Source organism: Pyrgilauda ruficollis, unplaced genomic scaffold (assembly GCF_017590135.1).
Source record: "Pyrgilauda ruficollis isolate IOZ18807 unplaced genomic scaffold, ASM1759013v1 scaffold44, whole genome shotgun sequence".
Classification (NCBI taxonomy): Eukaryota; Metazoa; Chordata; class Aves; order Passeriformes; family Passeridae; genus Pyrgilauda; species Pyrgilauda ruficollis.
In genome coordinates, this window is record NW_024525934.1 from 1,675,958 (window position 1) to 1,697,973 (window position 22,016).

General features: G+C 40.3%; 2 protein-coding genes across 4 annotated transcripts in view; one reads left to right on the forward strand and one right to left on the reverse strand.

The window, feature by feature from the left end:
• The window catches only part of CLDN10 (claudin 10), a 53,813-nt gene extending 43,203 nt beyond the window's left edge, over nucleotides 1–10,610 (forward strand). For 2 of the 3 annotated variants that reach the window (XM_041478295.1, XM_041478294.1), the window contains exons 2-5: nucleotides 4,618–4,779; nucleotides 4,944–5,025; nucleotides 9,423–9,530; nucleotides 10,234–10,610. In XM_041478295.1, coding sequence (XP_041334229.1) covers nucleotides 4,618–4,779; nucleotides 4,944–5,025; nucleotides 9,423–9,530; nucleotides 10,234–10,348 — 467 coding nt within the window. In that variant the 3' untranslated portion in view covers nucleotides 10,349–10,610. The remainder of the gene's footprint in view (nucleotides 1–4,617; nucleotides 4,780–4,943; nucleotides 5,026–9,422; nucleotides 9,531–10,233) is intronic. The other variant, XM_041478296.1, reaches the window with a different exon arrangement.
• Nucleotides 10,611–11,311: 701 nt separating this feature from the next.
• DZIP1 (DAZ interacting zinc finger protein 1) overlaps nucleotides 11,312–22,016 on the reverse strand; it is a 38,507-nt gene continuing 27,802 nt past the window's right edge. Inside the window, exons 13-20 of the mRNA XM_041478291.1 lie at nucleotides 21,160–21,305; nucleotides 20,677–20,872; nucleotides 18,034–18,163; nucleotides 17,805–17,855; nucleotides 16,789–16,991; nucleotides 16,315–16,445; nucleotides 13,183–13,351; nucleotides 11,312–12,451 (exon numbers count right to left, since the gene is read on the reverse strand). Coding sequence (XP_041334225.1) covers nucleotides 12,369–12,451; nucleotides 13,183–13,351; nucleotides 16,315–16,445; nucleotides 16,789–16,991; nucleotides 17,805–17,855; nucleotides 18,034–18,163; nucleotides 20,677–20,872; nucleotides 21,160–21,305 — 1,109 coding nt within the window. The 3' untranslated portion in view covers nucleotides 11,312–12,368. The remainder of the gene's footprint in view (nucleotides 12,452–13,182; nucleotides 13,352–16,314; nucleotides 16,446–16,788; nucleotides 16,992–17,804; nucleotides 17,856–18,033; nucleotides 18,164–20,676; nucleotides 20,873–21,159; nucleotides 21,306–22,016) is intronic.

The window sequence follows — 22,016 nt, forward strand, 5'->3', positions numbered from 1 at the left end:
AGTAGACAAGTCTGCCTCAGCCCTTGTCTAGCCTCTTCCTTCCCTCCTCTTCCCCTTTGCCCAGACTTACATGTCCAAGGTGGATCCCGTTCCCTGTGACTGGGAATGTGGGAACTTCCTGACTCCATCCTCAGGTGGGGGACTCAGAATACACAAACAGGGCAGATCTGGTTTCTGTTCTCAGGGAAGTGTTTGTGAGCAGAAACAATAACCCTGTAAGGATACATGTAGTGACAATATGTTACTGTCATCAAAATGGCAGAGCACGACTGAAAAATTCCTAAAAATATTTCTGCTGTCCTAGGGAAATGTGGGTCGGCTCCACTCCTTCGTCACACAGATAGAGAGGATCTGCCTCTCGGAGCAGTTCCTCTTGCACTGAAATTTTTTTTTTTGGTCAAATTGGAAACCTCTGAGTAGGCTGGACTTCTTGTCCCAAGAGACTGCTCAGGTCTTCCAGGGGATCAGAGGCAAAGTGAGGGGGAAAGAAATCAGTGTGACCATGCTTTGAGAAACCTGGTCTATGTGAGGTGTCCCTGCCCATGGCACGGGGTAAGAACCAGACGACCTCTGAAGTCCCTCCCTACCCAAACCTCCATGACTCTGTGATTCTACGCCAGTTGCTGGAGCTCTCCTGTGGAGTGCAGGAGAAGTCCTTCCTTCTAGTAGTCCCACAAGGTTGACTGGAGCATTAGGAAGCATGAAAGGTTGAAATCAACCTTTTCACCAGTGTGGCAGTGTCATAGTTCAGGGTCAGGGGTGTTCAGGAGATGGTTCCTCTTTACTCTTGTTTTGGTTTCTGTCATGGAGTGGGCCTGGACTGTCCTGCCCAGCTTGCTGTGGGATGGCACAGCAGTGGGGCTGCCCTGATGGCTTTCAGGCCATCACTCCACACAAATGGCTTCCAGAGAAAATTGCTTGTGGTCACCTTCCACCTTTATGCATTCCTGTAGAAGAAACCAATTTGGCCAGCCCTCATTAAGTGCTGAGCCCCACATTCCTTATGCAAGCAAAAATGCTCTTCCTGTCTGTGGGGCTTAAAGGCATTTTGGGTTTATTTTTTGTGCCACTGGTCATAGGTGGAAATTTACTGATGAAACCACCTCCCCAAAAGAGGACGTATCAGTTTCCATGTTTCCTACAGTGGATCTGATGACCTTTTGCAAGAACAGAGCTGAACAAAAATTCAATTATGAGCTAAAAGAGGGTATTAGAGCTTAGAAAGACATACAAAAGCAATGGGTGTGTACTTTTGGAAGGAATCTGTGCTGAATCTGTAAGGCAACCTCTTACACTTCACGTGATGTAGACTGCAAAATGCCACCAGAGGCATTTATTGTGAAAGTGGCAATCCCCAGAACTTTGCATATATATTTTTTTCCAGTGTCATATGATATGAGTACATGAATGCCTTCTAAGTCTTTGTAAGCATGAGGCAAGTGTGAGAGCAGTGAGGCAAGAAAGATGAAGCTCTAACAAGATTAATTTCAATGCAAGACAAAACACATTTGTTTGAAACAAAAAAAAAACAAAAAAACAAAAAAAAAAAAAAAAAAAAACCCCCCAAAAAAAAAAAAACACCTTGAAATAGGTTTCTCTTGGAATGCTGCTAAACATGACTTTATGAGCAATGCATGTTTGTCTGCTTGTCTGTTTAAGACATGGCTTTTTGCTGCTTGGGAACTTCATTTGCCTGGTTGGTAAGTACATGACAATTTTCCAGCAGGAGCTGGTGCAAATACAGAACATAAACATTTGGGAAAGGACAGGTTTTAGTCTTGAGTGGAGGACTGTGAAAAAATAGACAGTTCCCTTTTACACTCCTCTTAATTACCCTAGAATCACAGAATGTTTTGGGTTACAATGAAGGGACATTAAAGACCATCTAGTTCCAACCTGCCTACAATGGGTAGGGACACTTCCTACTCAAAGGTTGCTCAAAGTTGCATCCAAACTTCAACACTTCCAGGGAAGGGGCATCCACAGCTTTTCTGGGTTCCCTGTTGCAGTGTCTCACCACCCTCACAGTAAAGAATTTCTTCCCAATATCTAATATCTTCCAAATATCTAACCTAAATCTGCCCTTTTTCAGTTTAAAGGCATTTTCCCTTGTCCTCCTGTAAAAAGTCCTTCTCCAGCTTTCCTGTAGGCCCACTTTAGGTTCTGGAAGGCTGCTGTAAGGTCTGCCGAGATCCTTTTCTTCTTCAAGATGAGCAAGCCTTATAAGTCTTGGTGCCCAATGTAATCTTGCTTTTTTAAAAGCAAAAAAGAGGTTTAGCTCCTCTTGGAGCCAAATGTTATACAGAGTTTGAATCTAGGATCTAAGCAATAGGAGGTTTGATTTGGTGAAAAGGTTGATTTCAACCTTTCATGCTTCCTAATGCTCCACTCAACCTCGTGGGACTACTAGAGCCTTCTGCTTTTCCACAGTACTGGTGTAAATTGGGATTTTTTTTTCCTGTATTTTGTTTTAAAAATGTGTGCCAGTTGGCTGACTGCTCTGGTGAACTGAAACAAGCCCTACTATAGCTGGCCTGCCCAATTCGGTGAATTATTTAGTGAGAAAGGTTATTCATTCAGCAGAACTGAGCAGTCCTCCAGTTCATGCTGTTTATAATTGAAAATGATTTCTGAGTGAGTGAGTTAATTATTTCTTGCTGTCTCACTACCCTCTACCTATTTTAAAACTGTCTATTGACCTTCAGGAAAAACTGAATTTCAGCCCTGTGGTTACTAGCAAGTGTTGGATATTTTAGTTGGGGTGAATATTTACTGGTTTTCCTAGGAGGTTCAGACATAAATAAAAGTTTAGAGGACCTCCGGGTAAACATGTTCATGGTTCAGCACTTTAATGTGTCAATTAGCTAACTAACACTGTCAATAAATTGGACCTGTCAGAAATAATAGCTTCCTTTCCAGTCTTCATCTCGTGCTTTACCTGTCTGCCACAAGAAATACATTACACACCACCTAAAGCAGCATAAGCCAAGTTTTCCATGCCTATAGCAAAAATTAACAAAGCAAGGCTGCTATCTTCAAACCTGTGTCTTGCACAAATCACTCTCTTGCATTCCAACACGTGGGCCGTATGACAGTCACACTAATGTCACTGACTGTGTCTTTCTTGAGCGGGTGGGCTACAGAAAGAAGTAGCCAGTCTGTGTGCCAGCAGAGGTAGATAAATGCCAGTAGGTTGTGTTCACAGATGGGCAGCACAGCTCCCAGGTTCAGCAGACCTGCTAAAATGGGGTGTTATGTGCTACAAATTGCTTTGTTGCTCAGAGCTGTGAATCAACGGGGGATTTAAAACACTGTTCAAGCACGGGGTGGTCATCCTAGAGCTGATATACCTTCAGCAGTGGCTAAAGGAGGTGGCAGTAAGGATAGCAGAAGGTGGCCAAGTGTCTGTGGTAGCCATCTGCATCTCTAAGCCCTGCCAGCCAGACACAGACTTCTTCATCAGGAGCGTATCCAGTCTCTTTTTGAGTCTCAGTAAACCCTTAGTGTCCACACGTCCTGTAGAACGGAATTCCACAGCTTCATTTTACAAGCAAGCATACCTTTTGTTTTGAATCTGCTGCCTTCTGTTTTCATCAGATATCCTCTAGTTCCTGCTTTAGTATATTGTTTTCTTACACATTTAAAACTTTAATGCAGGATTTGGTGGGGTTTTTTTGTTTATTTATTTTTACATAAAATTTGGTGTAATAGGCAATGACAATGTGGTTTAGCTCTCAGCATTTCCACCCACTGGAGATCAAAGCAAAAAGAATGAATGCCCTAATAGTGGGAGTTCATTTTCATTTTAAATGAGATGTAACAACAGGTTATGAAGAAAAACATCTTGTGATGGTTATTCAGGTGTGTAAGATTGCAGCGTTCCACCCCGTAAGCAGCGATATGAGATTATCACAGTCCTTCAATTACAAGATATTCTCAGAAGGGAGAAGAGGCCAAGCAGCCCATTGTCCCGTTGAAGGGTCCTGCCCTGGCAGGTCCCTCTGGGAGCAGTCTTGGGCAGCACAGCCAAATTGTTTGTGGCTGAAGCCAGGTGCAAGCTGTTTGTCCAGGTTTAAATACGGCAGCAATTTCCTTTATCCCAAGGGACTACTGCTGTCCATGGAGCTGAGTGCATGGCTGACTTCCTTGCAGAATGAGGGCCTTGTGGGCACATCCAAATCCAATCAGTGGCACATCCAGGCAGGCCCAGGAAGGCCCAGGGCCCCAGCCAGGGTCACTGCTGCCAGCCTCACTGCTAGCCATGTCGCACCTGTGACACACGTGCACAAGTGGACGGATGTAAGACTTGCTTTGAGTGCCCAGGGTGGCTCTGCAGCTTGTGACATGATCAGGCCACGTGGAGCTGCTCTTCAAAACCTCATGGGTACAACCTCTTGCAGATGCTATACTCAGTGCCATGGGAAAATGTTTTGGACCCCTGAGTGCCACAGTATTACTCTTATGAGCTGGGCACTCAGTGATAAAGGGATACTGTTCCAGCCAGACTCCGATTCCATTTGCAATAGTGAGTGCCTGATGCTGCACAGAGGGAGGAAAACTACAGCAAAAGTTGTCGTGGTCCCAGTTCTCACATTAGCCTTGCTCTTTCTCTCACAGGTTACATCCAAGCCTGCAGAGGATTGATGATCTCCGCTGTCTGTCTGGGCTTCTTCGGTGCCGTTTTTGGACTGGTTGGGATGAAATGTACAAAAGTCGGAGGCTCTGATCAGACTAAAGCAAAAATAGCTTGTTTAGCTGGACTGATGTTCATACTCTCTGGTAAATATACTTTATTTCTATCAGTTTGCATACTTGAAGTCATACCGGAGCCGCTTCTTTTCCGCAGAAACCTGTGCACAATCCGCCATGACTTCGTTGACTTCAGGGCCAGGCCCAAAGCTCTGCTGCCAGCTCCACTGAATGGTTTGTCTTATGCTTTTCAGGGTTGTGCTCTATGACTAGTTGTTCCCTGTATGCAAACAGGATTACGTCTGAGTTCTTTGACCCTTCTTTTGTTGCACAAAAGTAAGTACTTTCCTATACCCATAAATCTTTCAAACAAGTAGACCTTAGGTTTCCTACTGCACACCAGAGCCTGTTTAGACAGAGAGCAGCTGCTTCTCCCCTTGGGCACAGGAGGAGAGTGGGCTGCAGTTTTAACCACAGTTTCTAACTGGAGCAATCAGGTGCTGCAATTCAATGAACAAACACTTTGCTGCACAGCGATGGCTCTGCAATCCATGTGCCCAGCTCTACCACGGGCTGGCAGGGCAGCTGGGGTTAATTGGGAATGGAGCTTGTCTGGGTGCCAGAGGTGCAGCAAAAGGATTGCACAAGACACAGGGATTCATTAGGTGCATCATTCAATAGGGAAGGGAGAAAAGTATTGCCTTGAGCCTTTGACAGAAGGTGGCTTCGATAAAGGTGTTGAGCACTGAGCAATCTTGATCCCTCTTGAGGAGAGGTTTCTTCAGGCTTGGTGGAATTTTGCTGACAGATTTTCAGAAATTTAGATCATAAACCTTACCAAAACCCACGATCTTCTAAGCACTAGCATAAATACTTAAATTCTCAGGACCTGCAAAAGCAGCGATCCACAAAACAACGCTTGGATTTTGGATTGACATTCTTAACTACCAAGTCTGAAAACGTTGGCTGTGAATGATAGCATCAGAGACTTTCCTGTTTTGCCTTCATACATGATGTAAACTCTTTTTTTAAAGGCAAGGATTTTAAAGTTTTCTTGGCAGTGATTCCAGAATATGCCAAACATTGGGTGTACATTTCCCTGATACCCAAGTAAGGGATCAGTAAGGAACCCTGAGCCTTTATGTTTCACTTCGACAGAAAGAAAATAGTTTGAATAAATAACACTAAAGGGATCTACATTTGCAGTAGGGTTGACGCTGCTTTTCCTATCTTGAAACTATTAGTTTTCTCCATACAATCTTGTATTCGTTTTCTCCATAATTCCCCTGTACTTTCTGCTTATTTGATATAGAGAAGACAGGCTTAAAAGGCCACCAAAAGAAAGAAGGATGTGAGATTCTTTGAAGAAAATGGAGCCTGGCTATATAGACAGAAGTTAATTATTCATCAGGCTTACTGTTCTTAGTGAAAAATGCCATGATTGCTGCCAGAAGTCCTTTTCTTTCACTGTATTCCTACCCTCATCTGCTGCGAAAGACCTCACGATGGAATTTTACTGTGAAGGAATGAGAAATCCAGTTTAAATATTGAAATAATGGTAGTAAAACATCCTCTTCAGAAATTACCTTTTTTTTTTGTGGACCACCAGCATAGAGCTCAGCTGTGGGCAGACATAATCATGATTGCAAAGATAGAGGCAGAGAGGAAATCCTGAAATTTTAATTTCAGTTGTGCACAATGCATGTAGCTCATGCAGTGACCTTGCATCAGACTGAGCTAGTGGTGGCATTCAGCTCCTACCTCTCTCAACTGATGTAAAATTTCCATTTTGTTGCCACCTCCAAACCCTTACTTTGTTATGCATTGCAGGCACATTTAATATGTTTACTGGTATATTGTGGAAATTTGAAATTGTCTCTTCATGAGAGAATTTCAACCTTTTGCCTTTTACTGCACATTTCTCTCCTGAAGTTATTCTGGCAGTGTCAAAGACAGGCTTGAGATACCATTAGTGGGAAAGAAATGACACAAGATATTCAGCACCTTGTGTCAACCATCAGGATTTCCCTCCAGCCTTCTTTACTATTTTTAATTGAAATTATCTGCCTAACTGCCCATATAGGCATTGATATGCAATTGAAAATCTTGAGTTTTCCTCCTAAGTACCAGTATAAATCAGAAAGGTCGTTTTCTCTGTTTGAAGATGTGGAAGAAAGACCTATCAGGACAGCTCTGCAACTCATTAACCTGGCGGTGTGCCAGTCCCCCGAGCAGGGCCATATACACAATCTATTTAATCTTGGTATAGAAACAAGTGTTGCTTCAAACAATCCCAACTACACAGGCTGACCCCATGTCTTCTGTCCCAACTAGTAGGTAACACTCAGGTATCCCTTTTCTACCCAATTCTATCAAATATAGTAATGATTTCTTTTCTGTACAATCAGAGTTTCAGGATGGGAAGATAGCGCTTGATCTCCTTAAATCCCTCAGCCTCTGGTCAACCATTTCTTCTTGTTAGATAAAAACATGGAAACTTGTGTTTCCCACTTTCTAGGCAAATGGTCTTGGCAAATAAGTTTTTACTGCAATGGCCATCCTGGATCTTGGTCCAGCTCTGATCTCCAGCAGTGTGGTGATCTGCGTCGACTTCTGTGGGGAGCCTAATCCTGGTCCTGGTACCTTAGGTGTGCTCTGGCAGTTCTGTAGGGATGGAGGGATCCCCATGAGGGGGCTTGCCTCACATCTGAGCTAGTCCCTCTGGTCTGCTTTTACAGGTCAATGAAAGAGGTGCCTTGAAAGTGTTTTAGAAGTGCACTTTGTGTGGATTTCTTGCATGTTGAATATAATGGGATCTTAGGTGATGAGCTCTGATGTAGATCTCTGCTTCTAATCAGAGAATCCCCTGTCCTCGGAGAGACACAAATCTCCTTGAGTCATGTGAAAACCGTAGCAAGGTGGTTGGAGATGTGAGCATAAGTAGAATTAAAATATTACAGGTTTGGCAGATTTTGAAGTGAAACGGGATTGGGTGGAGAGTTTTCCAGGGTGGAAGGAGCTATGGTTCCCAGCAGTTTAAACTGGGGTCTGTGAGCTCCATGCTGATGTTGAGGAAGGGTTCTGAGGCAGTCAGTTTATTTCAGCTTGAGCTTGGTGTCTGCAGAGAGGGAGCCTGAACAAAGAAATCCCTGGGTCTTTATCCCCTCACAGTCTGTGCACCTGATCCTCATGTGCTCTTCACAGATCTTGCATGTGCCTCCTGGTCCAGTGATGATTTATGGTCTGGAGTCTTCTAACACCTCACTGGATTCTTTCTGAGTGTTTCTCCAGTGCCCTTTTGTAAAGATACAAGTTTTTCAGAACAGCTGACAGGTATTTTCAGTTAGATATTTTGGTAATGTGGAATTAGGGCCTGTGCACGTGGAAATGTTCACAACTAGCTGAGAAGTGCAACTACACAGTGTTGCAGTTGCACAGGCAGGCTGTCAAGCAGGGGCTTTTATTTGGCTGCCTCCCCACAGTTTACAATAAATCAATTTAGTAGCATCTGCTTGAACAGCACATACTCCTGGTTGGTAATTGTGGCTGGATGGGGGACAGGGGCCTGTGTTTCCATGAAGGATCACATAAGCCTGGAGAAGATAAAGGTCTCCTTAAGGGGAAACTGCAACAGAGAAAGAGCAAGAGACATACAAGTGTTTTCTAAAGGCGAGGAATAGGAGACTCTGGAGATGCTGGGCTGCAGCCTAAAGCAGATCGTGCTTTAAGAGTAGTACTCAGGCAGAGAGCTGGGGAATGGAGCAGACAAGGAGGATCCACAGTTTGCTGCTTGTCTTAAAGCATCAGCACTGAGAGGAAAGAAAATAATCTCTTCCCAATGCCCTTCTTTCCCTTCATTTACTACTGTTGCTTGAGAAACGTGGACTTAGTGGGATAATGCTCCTAAAGCACCACTGTCTCCTCTCAGAGGCAAACGGAGCAGTTCCTGGCAGCAAACAGTTTGTGGCTGGCTGAGGCAGCAGAGGGAACCATTGCTGGTGACTGGGAGCTGTGCCCGTGAAGGTGCTGGGGGCAGTTTCCTCCAGATAGAATCTAGTCACAGGCACTAGAGAAGGAGAAAGATGCTGGAACATGCACTTGTGTGTGCAAATGCTTATACCAGACACACCTGTGTATGTATATGTATATGCTGCATACATATACATTGCATGTATACTCCATATGCGTATTATGCATATGTACAAACCCTCATGTTTTAAGCAGACTGCTGTGTGGATGATGAGGGATGGAGGCAGACAGATCCTGAGAGCCAGAGGGGAAACTTAAGGAGAGTTGTAGGCAGAATTTGTAGTCTCTGGCCCAGCAAAACCCCAGTCCAGTTTGGTTTGAGAGCCAACAAGAACAAAACTGAAATGGAGGAGCTGGTGCTGTAAACAGGCCACAGAATGACATAAACCCACAGCAAAGCAATCCAGGAGGAGATGCGCAAAGACCAGGCCTTCCCCTAACCCTAACCCTAACCCTAACCCCGGCTGAGCAGGGAGAGAAGCATTGCCCAAGTGTACTGCAAGGACAGAGTTTGCCTCCCGAGTCAGAGGGAAATAATGGAAAGAACACCAGTGAATGGCAGAGCTCCTGATTTTGTGGTGAATAATTTATGTGTCAATGGAAAGTTATTTAAGAAAAATATAATATTTAGTTATTTTATTCTGGAAATAACCCTGTTAAATCCATGCTCTCTTTTGTTAAATACATTTATTGACTTCTTGTAGGTATGAATTAGGAGCAGCTTTGTTCATTGGATGGGCTGGAGCATCACTCTGCATAATTGGTGGCATTATATTCTGCTTCTCAATAGCTGAAAACAGTAATTCTGCAAGGTAAAACACAAGTTGTACTTACTGAAAGAAATCAATACCTCAGCATTTTTCCCTACTATACATATGCTGTTTGATTACTGTTTCAAAACACTTTGTAATGAGATTCTGAAAAAGATTGTGTGGATAAAAGAAAGTAAGGGGGTGAAAGAAAAATGCTTTGTCCACCATTAATGCAATTAAGAAAAGCTATTGGCTCAGAACAAATACTTGTGATATATATAATAAATTTACCACAGCTGCAAAACAGTGCATTCACTGATGTAGGAAAAATGGTCAGTGGCTTTACAGGCATGAATAGACAAGTTTCTTTGATCTCAAATAATCAGATCAAAAGCAAGAGGTGGTGGCAGTGGGAGCTCCAGCAGCTGAAGAGGGGTGATAACAAAGAGGAACAGCCGTAAAGAGTAGCTATTCACCGAGGGTCTGCCACAATTTAGATTATTTCATGATTAGGCCCTAATTTACTCAGCTGTGAGCGAGGGAATATGTGTTACAGGAAAGTGTAAAGACTGGTGCAAAGAGATAGCTGGAGTGGCAATATTTAACTAGGATGGGACCACACAGAGGAAGAACATGCCACCTGCCCTGAAATTTGTAGGTACATTCCCATACATTTCTCCTGGCTTTATTACTAGAAAGCCTAGATGCAGAGATGTCATCTGTCTGTGGGAAGAGCTGTAAATGGTTGTTTTTTTCTCTTCAGGAGGGGCTATGCCTATAACGGAGCCACATCTGTGATGTCTTCTCGTACAAAGGTGCACAACAGCATCCCTGACAAAACCCCACCCAAGCACTTTGACAAGAACGCTTATGTTTAGTTGCACTGTTGGAAGACTCAAAGCGTTTTTGAACTGATTTTGTACGTTTCATTCGGAGTGATTCCCCCCACCCCAAGCCCAATGTACTTACCACTAAGACAATGACTTTTAAAAATATTAACTTGCAGCTTTTTACATATTGATGTAAATTTTATTATATAATATTTTAAGATTGATGTTGGTATTGTAAAGTTTATACCTGGAAATCATGAGCTGATGTTGCATTCTTGAAAAAAAATAAACAAGGTATTTACTAATTCAGTTTGTCATGTCAGCTGCTTATGGGAATGGCATCACACACACTGTATTGGCATATTGCAGTTCAAAAATTCAGCTAGTGTTTTTTCTTTGTCTGTCCATGGAAATGTGATGACTTTGAGGGAGTATTTGTACAAGTCAATAAATGAGAAGAGATTAAAAATAATCACAAAATGCTTTCTAGAGTAAGTCCCTAAAATCAGACACAAACTCAGTTTTTTTGTGAAGTTTGAACTGATGGACCTGTGGAGTTTCAATAAAAGTTGGTTATTTTGGAACAACCATGTAAATATAAAAAACTAACAGTCCTACTTAATAATGGCACAGTATAGAAAAAGTTTTGTATCTGATATTATCTAAATTACGTTAGAACTACAAAGTCAAGGTTCTTTTTGTTTTATGTTATTTTTGTACTTCATTTAAGTAGAAACACTACTGTATTTTTTTAAAGAAGGCAGCCAATATGGACAAAGCAGAAATGTCAAGTACTTCTGCAATGGCAGGTTAGTGCTTTCCTTACTGTGGCTTGACATTGTAATTTTTTTCCAGTTGTTGTCCTTATATGCTAAGAAAGACTGAACTCCAATACAAAAAATCCCACAACAAACCGACTTCCGCATATAGGAGGCATTTAATAATGATTAGTTTTGGAGCTGAGGCTTTTTTCTTTTCATTTAGTGTTTATTGTAAACCATGGTAGAAACTTAATAGTTTAATACATGAACATATCTTCTTTAAAATGTTGACAATTTTATATAAAGTTCATGATAAAATATAAAAAATATGCATTAAAGATTGTATAAAGTAATACTCTGCAGTATATTCTGTTCATTGGTTAACAGGCTTTCTTGCAAGACCAGTTTCAATCTTTAATGTAAACATTAGAGGCAAAATCTTCACCTCAGAGAAATGAAAGAGACTTTCACCACTGAACTCATGAGAGTGTGCTGGTTTTGGCTGGGATAGAGGTAATTTTCTTCACCGTGGCTGGTATGGGGCTGTGTCTTGGATTTGTGCTGGGCACAGAGTTGATAATAGAGATGTTTTTGGTATTGCTGAGCAGGGCTTGCACAGAGCCTTTTCTGTTTTTCATACCACCACATCGGCGAGGATTGGGGGTGCACGGAGGCTTGGAGGGGACACAGGTGGGACAGGTGACTCAAACTGACCAAAGGGACATTCCAGACCATGTGAGATCATGCACAGTATATACAGTGGGGGAAGAAGAAGGAAGAGGAAGACATTTGGAGTGTCTTTTGTCTTCCCAAGCCACCATTACACGTGATGGGGCCCTGTTCTCCTGGGATGGCTGAACACCTGCTTGCCTGTGGGAGCAGTGAATTAATTCCTTGTTTTGCTTTGCCTGTGTGTGTGGCTTTTGCTTTCCCTGTCGAACTGCCTTGATCTCAACCCACAAATTTTCTCACTTTTACACTTTCAAGTCTCTCCCCAGTTCCACAGGTGAGGGAGTGAATGACTGGCTGCATGGGGCTTGGCTGGGGTTAAACTGCCACAAAAAGAAAGAAGAATTACTTTGTTTCCAAATAGACATGGCCAGTAATGCATATGTAATATGCATATTACACGTGTAATCAATATTCTTTTTCAGAGTCAGACTGAAAGACACAAGAGCTCTGTAAACAGTATTCCTTGTTATTACAGGACCAATGAGAGAAGGTACTGGGAAACACTTGATGTTTTCACCTGCATTTTGAACCCCAGCAGAACCCAAAAGCAGGACCTCCAATCAGGAATGGAACAATTATATGTCTGAAGAATCACTCCAGTCTGTTACAGTGACTAAGCTGCTTTTTAACGTGCTTGTGTTATCAGCTTCATGAAGGCCTTTTAAAACAAACAGACAGAACAATTAATAGTTATTAATACTCTTTCAGGGATATTTTTACTTTGTCTATAAAACAAAATGACATGCTATGTGAGCAAACACCTGTGGACTTCAGGAAGCCCCAAACTGCAACCAGTAAGCAAATGACAAGTGTTGATAATACGTAGATTGTTTCTCTCACAGAAGATAAAGCACAGTACAAGAAGTCAGTGCCAATGTTACTTTCCCTTCAAAAACAACCAGAAGTATCTTTATGTGACTGACACAGCTTTAACCTTTACATACATTGAAATGTTAAGGTTAGAAATGACTATATAAATTATATGTAAGATTGAGGCTTTTGCTTTAGCATTAGTTCAAATATTTATCTCAGCCTGGTAAGTCAGTTAGATACCTTGAACAAACCTGAAATGTTATTACTCTCAAGAAAAAGGGGGTTCCCTTCTCCCTTAAATTCAGAAAGAAAAAAAAAACTCAGATGATTAATTTTTAAGGTGATGTTGAAGTCTGATAATATTATGGTTTAAACTCTCAAATTTAAGTTGGTATCTCTGTGTATTTATGTGTGTGTGTGGTTTATGTACCACTATCATAAAAACGTGATAGCAAGAAACCAAACACAAAGGTTTTCTTGTTCTTCTCTTACAAAACACTATCTATTGAATTACAATGTGTAATACACTGTACTTAATCCTCCTCTAGGTGGGTCAGTCACTTGTGAATACGTTACCTTCCTCCTTTGGTGCACTTTTCTTGGGAAGGCCCCATGCATGTACCACAGATGCAGAATTTGGCTCATTTTTCTGAGCTGTCATTGCCTTCTGACCTCTGTCATTTTTCAGCAAAATGTCTTCTTCTACTGATGAAATATCCCAATCATCTTCATCAGCTTCTGTGAGCTAACAGGGACGAGAAAAAACAGGCATTTTTCCTTTGTCTATTCAAGCTGTGCTGAGTTCTTTCCTAAACTCAACAATGTGAAACTGCTAAAGAAGAATGCACTGGCATGTGGCCTTTATTAAATCTATCATCACAGTTTTAAAATCCACATTAATTCAATTGCCTAAATGATATTAATTCACTGTTATTGTTCCGAAACTAAAAGAGGTTTGTTTGGTTTTTTTTAAAGTCAGGAGCTGCAAACATTTAAAGTTCTTCCAGATCTGTACCTGGCCTAAATTTCTGTTTTCAGGTATTATATGGCAGCCTTAAAAAAGGATTATCTTTTCTGGGATATTCCAAGGAGATGAAAGTCCTTTAAGCATTAGAATGTATATTACTTACATGAAAATAAAGATATGACATGCAAGGTGACAGTTTACAAGCATTCTGTAGTCAAACTAGGCAAAAATATTGCAGTAAAGGCCTTTCCAATTTAAAACTAATTTATTTAAAGAGAAAATTAAATAATGAACATTTAAAAAACCACACGGTGCTCAAATTTTAAATATGCATTCTCCTCAAGACTCAGTGTCAGCATGTACAAACAGATTTTAATTAAGTGGTGGATTTGTATACTAAGTTCACAAAATGAGAGTCAATTCAAACAGATTAACCTGAAGGCAATGAGTCCATGGTCCCTCTTACCTCATCTGCCTGAGAACTAAATATTTTCATTCAGCTTTAGCAAGAAGAGCTACAGAATTCCCCTACTTTTCATTCAAATATGGTCTGATGGATTTGAGCTATTTTTAGAGAGCTTAACTGTGGAAAGCAAACAATGTTTTCTCACAAAGCTAAAACCTTATTTCATTGGAGTCTCCAGTATTACAGTAAGGATCCAGATGGTGCTTCCATTGCACAGAAGGAAGGTTCAGATGCTATTAGAAAGCAATGTAAGGTATGTATACGCTAGAGAAAAATCAACAAATATCAACATGTCGTGTGTCTCAAAAGTGGGTAAGAGACTGCAGTAATGCTTATCTTGCAACATAACTCCATTTTAACATTGCAAACTGTTTTTCAAAAACTGACAGATCTCTTCAGTGTGCTGTATTATTAACATACCAGAATTCATTATTGCGCTGTTTCAAATTATCTGCATTTGGAGGGTGTGGTAATGGGAAAGTCAGTCACATATATTGAGAAATGCTGGAGGAAGAGTTTCCTCGAACATTCAAGAAGTCCCAAATGATTGTTAAAGTAAAAAATAGAGATAAACATGTCAACTTCAGACAGAATTCAGTTTTGATTAAGTGTAACTACACAGCACCAATCAAAACTGCTAAACAGTTTTATTAATTCAAAGACTTACATAAAGATGTCTACATTAAACATATAAATATGGGCATAAATATATGCATATAATTACCAAAGCATACAAGATGGTGTGTTCTTCTGTAAATATGGCAGAAAAAAAGTAGCAGTGCCTGCCCTAGTTTTGTAAGCTTATTCTGAACTCATCCTGTCCATACAGGATACATCAGGGACACAATGTATTCTAGGTTAATCATAGCAACAATATTTTTCGTAAGATGATGGTAAGGCATGGGAGGAAGAGATCTCAAAGATCATGCAGTTGAACTCCCTCTGTGATATCCAGGACACCTTCCACTAGACCAGGTTGCTCAAAGCCCCCTCCAACCTGACCTTGAACACTCCAGGGATGGGGCATCCACAGTTCCTTTGGGTAACCTGTTCCAGTGCCTCACCACTCTCATAGTAAAGAATTTCTTCCTAATATCTAATTGAAACCTACTGTCTTCTCATTATAGTTTAATTTTCTGTCCAGAAGGACAAACAATTACAAAGAATTTGGAAGTAATGCTAGATAGAAAATTGCACTGTAATAATCATGTCTACGTTGATAACTTTGAATCTGGTACAATTTGCAGCTCCCACACAGTCAATGGACAACTTAGGTGCCATCAATGGCAATTACAAGGACACAGGATAAATGTGATTATGCTACCCTCATGGCCAAAGTTGATTAGGACAATCACTCCTTTCTAGAAAATGAAATAGAAGTGTCACTGTTTCTGGGGGGAGTGATGAGTTTCACATTTAACTCACAATCAGGAAGCCCTAGGGTATCAGTTTTATTACGGATAAGAGGATTCTCAGTAATTATTATTTGCTAATTTAGTGAAACAATATTGTATTGAATGATAGAACTAGTAGCTGTCTGTCTACTTCAATCTAGTAACAACCACTCAAACTGAAATAAAATCACTACATGCTGTTGACTTCTCATTTGGAGTAACTTTTGTTCCTTTTAAAAACTGTTCAGGCAAAGACCCCAAATTGCCGCAAAATGGTTTACCAATTACAGAACTCTAAACTGAGGAGAAGACCAGGACCTTAGGAGCCTGAGGCATAAAGAATCCATTGTGTTAGTATTCTTCTGGTGAACACAGGCCATACTCAATGGACAGCAACAGATCTGACATAGTCTGAAAGCAGTATATGATTGTGGATTGGTGCAGCTCATTAAAATGTATTTAAGAGACCCATATTAGATAAAGCTCTAGAAATAATGTTTTTAAATATCAGATAAGCAAATTCCTTTTTTCCTCCATCAAAACAAGACACTAGGAAAACAAGTAAAGGAGGACTCTCTATGCTGCTGGAATAGAAGATAAGAATGATGCCATGCCCAAACTTTGAGCTGCAGTGATCCAAACCAATCAAGGTATCAGATAAATAAGCAGTGGGGATGAAATAACTTGCCACTGGTCCCTTGCTAGAACTTTTCTATACACCAGTGCAGGTGTACTCAAAAATACTACTTTAGCTCTAATTCCAAAGCTGTCTTGGAGAATTAAGTTTTTGTTGCATTAAGATGATTTCAGCATGAAAAAAAATTTAACATATATATGGTTCAATTATTGAATGTAATAATGCTGCATATTAAAAGTGATACCTTCGGTTCTTTCACTCCTTCTTTCTTTATAAATGCCTGTGCAACATTAATTCCTCCAGCTGGTTTGTTCTTACTTCCATGGTTAGAAAGACTCTCTCCAACTTGTTTGGTCAGTTTTTGAATAACTGTTCCTAAAATTCAGAAAAAAATTAAATTGGCAGTTTCCATTTGTAAGGAGGGACTTTACTGCAAACCCTCTAGAAATCTTCCCCAAAGTAAAAATAAGTAAAAGATGTCTCTCTGAGACAAAGATTGTGTCTTTTCATGCATTTATACAGAAGAGCATGACACACATCTCTAAGTAACACATTAACAGAAACACATTAGCAAAAACATAGTGTTTACCTATATATATATACACACTCAAGACCAGGTAGTCTGCCTTCACTATGTTTTCTAACACAGAAATATTACCATGAAATGCAAAATCATGCACAGCTGCTACAACATCCATTTACAAATGCAGTGAAAAACCTTTAGAAGTTTTAGCAGGTGTTCCAGTTTCTTGAGGTCCATTTTCCTCCTTCCCATCCCCACTGCTTTTGCCAAAAGGCTTCTGAAAAGCATGGACTATGCTGCTTGATGGTTTTGACTGCTTTTGCAATGCCTCTGGTGTTACATAAGACTGTTTCATATCATCTTCATCAGCTTCTTCCTCTGAACTGAATGGTGGTGTTCTAAGGAAAACCACACACAACATGAGCACTTACTGGGTTTCAGTGCATGCATCAATGCATACACGTTTAAGCTTCCTTGTATTTTCCTTTCCAATAATGTGCATTTTTCTTAGTGCAAAACGACAGAATCTCCCCTAAATTTTAACTATTTAAAAGAAAAAAAAATTAAAAGAAATCACACTGCTAATTGAATTCAGAAAGTTATTCCAAAATGCTCTCTTATACACACATGACTCTTTCCATTTATGCAACCATCTTTACAAAACAAGAGACCAATATAGAACAAGTTGTGCCAGGCAAACACAGATGGGCTTTCATGGATCAGCAGGTAGAGCAAATTTCAGGGTCAAGGAATCTGTGCCACAGAAAGTCTCTTGTGACAACAGTTAGATGTGGGAATTTTTCAGTGCAGGAAGTGTCAAAGTAATGCACCTGATGAGAACAGAACACGGAATATTGTATTTCATTTTGGCTGCAGTATGAAAATATCAATAAACTAAAAAAAAAAAAAATGTCCCCAAAGTCTCTAAATGCTATTAACACAGTCAGAAAAAGCATCTAAGAGAGAAACTAAAGGAAGTTATTGATCTTACTGAATATCTCTTTCTCAACCACAACAAATACATATGCTGAAAGAAAAACATGCTATCTTTCAGGGATTATAATAACACACCCCAATGGAGTAACACTTTAAACCAAAAAATGAAGTATGCAACCCAGACAGTGTTTATGAATTTAGCTTAATAATAGTTTTTGTGTGGCAAACATGTCAACAAAAATGTCATCTTGAAAAGGCAAGGGAACAAAACATACGTGATGCTAGATGTCTTTCTGGAAGCCCCACTTCCAATAATCTTCCTGGGTCTAAAAATAATGAGACAAGTTATTTGAAGACTGATAGCAAGCATAAAGCTTATATGGAAGTTTTGTGAATTCTTTCCTCAATTCTTACAACTGAAGAAATGTTCACATCAGCCACAAAAACCCAAACCCATAGGACTGTTACCTGAGGTCTGAGTATTTTTAGAATGGCATCTCTTACTTTGGTGTAGAACTGTAGTCAGGGATGACTGCTCTTTGTCCAGGTGGGCGGACAGCTGATGGAGACCACTTGGATGGTTTTTGAGGTGTGGCAAGCGAGGAAATTCCCAATGGGTTGAACCTGTGTTTTTCTATAAGAAAAGTTTTCTATGTCATTCACACAATCAATGTTTGGTATCTTTCACATCTAATTTCTACAATTAAAGATGTCTCTGCTGCAGACTATAGTTTCACCAAAAAAAAAAAGAAGAAAAAAATACAATTCTTTTCTTCCAAGCAGTTCAGAGTTACCATGGTTTGGGTTAAAAACTGCAGCAATTTGGAAGAAAATAAACCCCCCTGCTTTACAGCTGGTCCTCAGAGATCAGACACCTTTCAGAATTGAATCCTTGGCTATGCCAAGTGTTTTGACCCAGGAAATTAAGCTTGTGATTGCAATTGTGTTGTTAGTGCTATAAACAGCTACCCTGAAGTTAATGTTTATAAATATATATATATACAAATGTATGTGTGTATATATATATATAAATGTATGTACATATATATGTATGTATCTATACCTATATGTATGCATAATATGTGTGTATATATATTTCTGGCAATCCAAAAGAACCACATATTTTGATAGACTGGCTCTTTGGAATGTGACCAGACCTATGGTTAACAGACTGTTCACGCACCTGGTGTGGGGCCTGTGGTTACACTTTTGCAACACAGCGATACAATACCAGGTGGAGAAGGCCCTGTGGAGGTGTGCAGCAGAAAAGGGGAAGAATGGGTTAACAGCCTCAGGTTTAGACATTCCTACATCCAAGTGTCAAGGGCACAAAGGAGGTTAAGCTCCTCAGAGCCTGATAGATTAATGGAGCTGCTTTTGATACCTTGGGAAAATAGAGCACAGGTAGAATCTGTCTAGATTGGAAGAATTACAACAGTTAATGGGAACTTTCGGATATCGGTGCAAACATCCCTGGTTTCTCTATTATTGTCCATCCCTTGTACAGTTTGCTCAAAAAGGAAAACTCATGGGAGTGGACTGAGCAATGAGAGTGGACATGAAGCAGTTCCAGAGCTTGTTCCCACAACCCCGCCAGTGACCCTATTACAGCAGAATGAGATTCTATTGACAACATGGCACTGCAGCCTGTTTCACAATGGCCCTGATGGACCAGAGAGATTCAGCCCAATTGCATTTAAAGAGACAGAACAGAGATATTCTGAGCTGGAAGAGGGATTTTAATCATTAGTCCAAGCAGTTAAACAAGTTGAGCCGCTAAGGGATAACCTGTCTGGACAAACCCTAATGAAAGCTGTATTGCTTTCCTTTTCTAGGAATGATACTGAGAATGATGCCAGCACATCTTCACTGAAGATGAAGTTAATAATCTGAGGACTGCTCATCCTTTTTGTAGAAGCAACTATTGCCATCATGACCCAAATTTGGTTCACACATTAACAAACTCGACCTGCAGGGTGGAGACCCTCACTTCTTCTATCTATGGAAGCTAATCAATATGGTAACTAGAGTACACTCTGTACCACACACACTTCTCACTTGTGAAATTTACTGTGGCAGCAAATATAAGGGAAGGAGATGAGGGCACTTTGCCCACTGAAATTAGAAAGGCAATCTCAATGCCACTGAATTTGAAAGCGAATTTTAGTCCTGGTAGCATCTAATCAATTTTACTTAGAATCTCGTTAAGAATACAGTAAGAAGGAAGATAGAGAGCAGCAGTGGTCAGACTCCCTCTTCAGATGGTCACCCACAGCTAGAGGAATTTTCAATAAACTACTTCATCCTGTTGTTGCTATATTAATCCTGACTCTTTAATATGTTTTTCTTTGATCATAGACATGTATGTAAAAATCTGGGTAATGACCTGTCAGAAACGTATGAGGTCTGGATGTGGAATAACGAAAGGTGAGGGGGAGAGGTATGAGCAATTGCTCTACAGAGACTCCCCAAAAATCCATTAAACAGGTGTGATAGGGGCACCAAACTGAAGGTGTGACTCTAGTCACGGAGTGGATAATGTAAGAATGAGGCCTACGGCAATGAGATATATGACCAAGGAACTTCCAAGAGATATGCCACGAGATGTGTAGCTAAGGGATTATGTGGCCATGATGGCATGCTGAGGAGGTGGTAGGTTACCAGGCAGAGGCTGGATGACCCTTATCACTGCAGTCAGCCAGGGAAGAGGGATTGAGGCTAAGGTGTTACTGTTGGCAAATCTGGGATCACAAAACGAGACCAGACTCAGACGGTGACCCACACTACTGGAACACCTGGGAACATGATCAGACTCAAAATGCTGAGTTGGTTAAAATCAAAAGCAGCCATACTCAGCCCTTCAGATCTGTAAGGACCAGCTGAAAAGCAAGGGGGTTAATTTGCTGCCAAAGTGTTACACTTCCAACACAACACTGTGTATCTTGCCAGAGCTAAGATATTTGCTGTTAAACACCATGTCAAGAACCCTTTAAAGAAAACAGTTTAGTTGTCCATAACTATATAGAATATTGACATGGAAAAGCAGGAAAGCAGCTATATAGAAATGTCATCAAATAAAACTTTACACAGTAGTTTTAGAATGTAAGACAATGAAATAATGAAATAAGCCCCAAAATCCACTGTAACCTTCGCCAGGAAGCTGAGCACAGGAATCAGCTCTGCTAGAGGATAATGATTTCTCTTCAACCCGAAGGCCAACTTGACGTTCAAGGCGCTCTCGAATTCCGTGAATGGCGGGCTCTTGCCTTCCTTTGCGTTCTCTGGCATATTCAATGGCTCGCAAAATTTTATTTAAGCGATCACTTGATATTCCACGAACACCCTAAGGAAACAAATCATATTGTAAACTCTCTTTTAGACTTCAGATATCACAAAGCTTGTAGAAAAATCACAGAAGTTGGTAACATTGCTCACAAGTGTAGCCATATCTGCCACAGCTGTAATTTGATGGCCATCCCCTGAGGTTACTGGTTAAGGAATTACAGGTATTTAAAACACGGAAATTTAGCTTTGGATTTTATAGGTTGAGAACTGTAGTACAGGAGTGAAAGAGAACAGAAGAAAAGTGATACAAAGATTACCCTTATTTTAAATAATTCAGTATCTTACTGCTTTAATTCCCAAGGATTCCAGCTTCTCCTCCAGAGCTTGCTCCAAAACAACTCGCAATTCTTTAGTTAAAGAAGGATCAGACTTCAGAGCATTTATTAAATAGTGCTTACTTCTGTCTGGTTTTAAATCAATTTTCTCAGTTTCTGAAATAAGAAGGAAAAATGCTGTTAAGAGATATTTTTAAAATCCACATTATATGAGACAATTAAAAACTGCACTGAAGCATGCATTCTTTAGAAACAGCATAGACATATTGGTGCACTTTTTATCTACATGGAATTGTGTAATTTTCAAAATACTGAGCTAGCTTACAAAAGCCAGCTCACTTGGAATCTGTACCTCAGCACCTTGTACTCACCATCACAAGTATCTTATTGCTCATGACAGAATCGCTGTAAAGATACAGCGCTGAATATTTGGCAACAAAGATCTTTACTTTTAGCATTGTACTTGAAAACTTCTGATAAAGAAAGACTGTCTTCTGATACTTAAGTTCTCTAAATGTGGTATTTCAAAGAAAAGCTGAATTCTAGCAGGAATCAGAACAAGAATACTACAAACTTTTTCTTAAGAAAATCTTGGAGCAACATGATGTTCTCTGATAAAATCACCTACTGAAATGAAATCTTTGCAAAGCTGTAACACTTTCAAAAGTCTTGGTAAAGACAAAACCTTGTTTGGGGCAGACTGTTTCACAGAAAATACATGATGGATAATAGCCATCTTCAAAAATCTTTCAAGGACAAAGTTCAGTGTTGTGTTTTCTTCTATGCAAGTCTGTGACATCATACATACTTAAAAGCAGACAAAGAAGTTCCTATCTTTTCCCCTTGCTTTAAGTGTCAACAATGGCA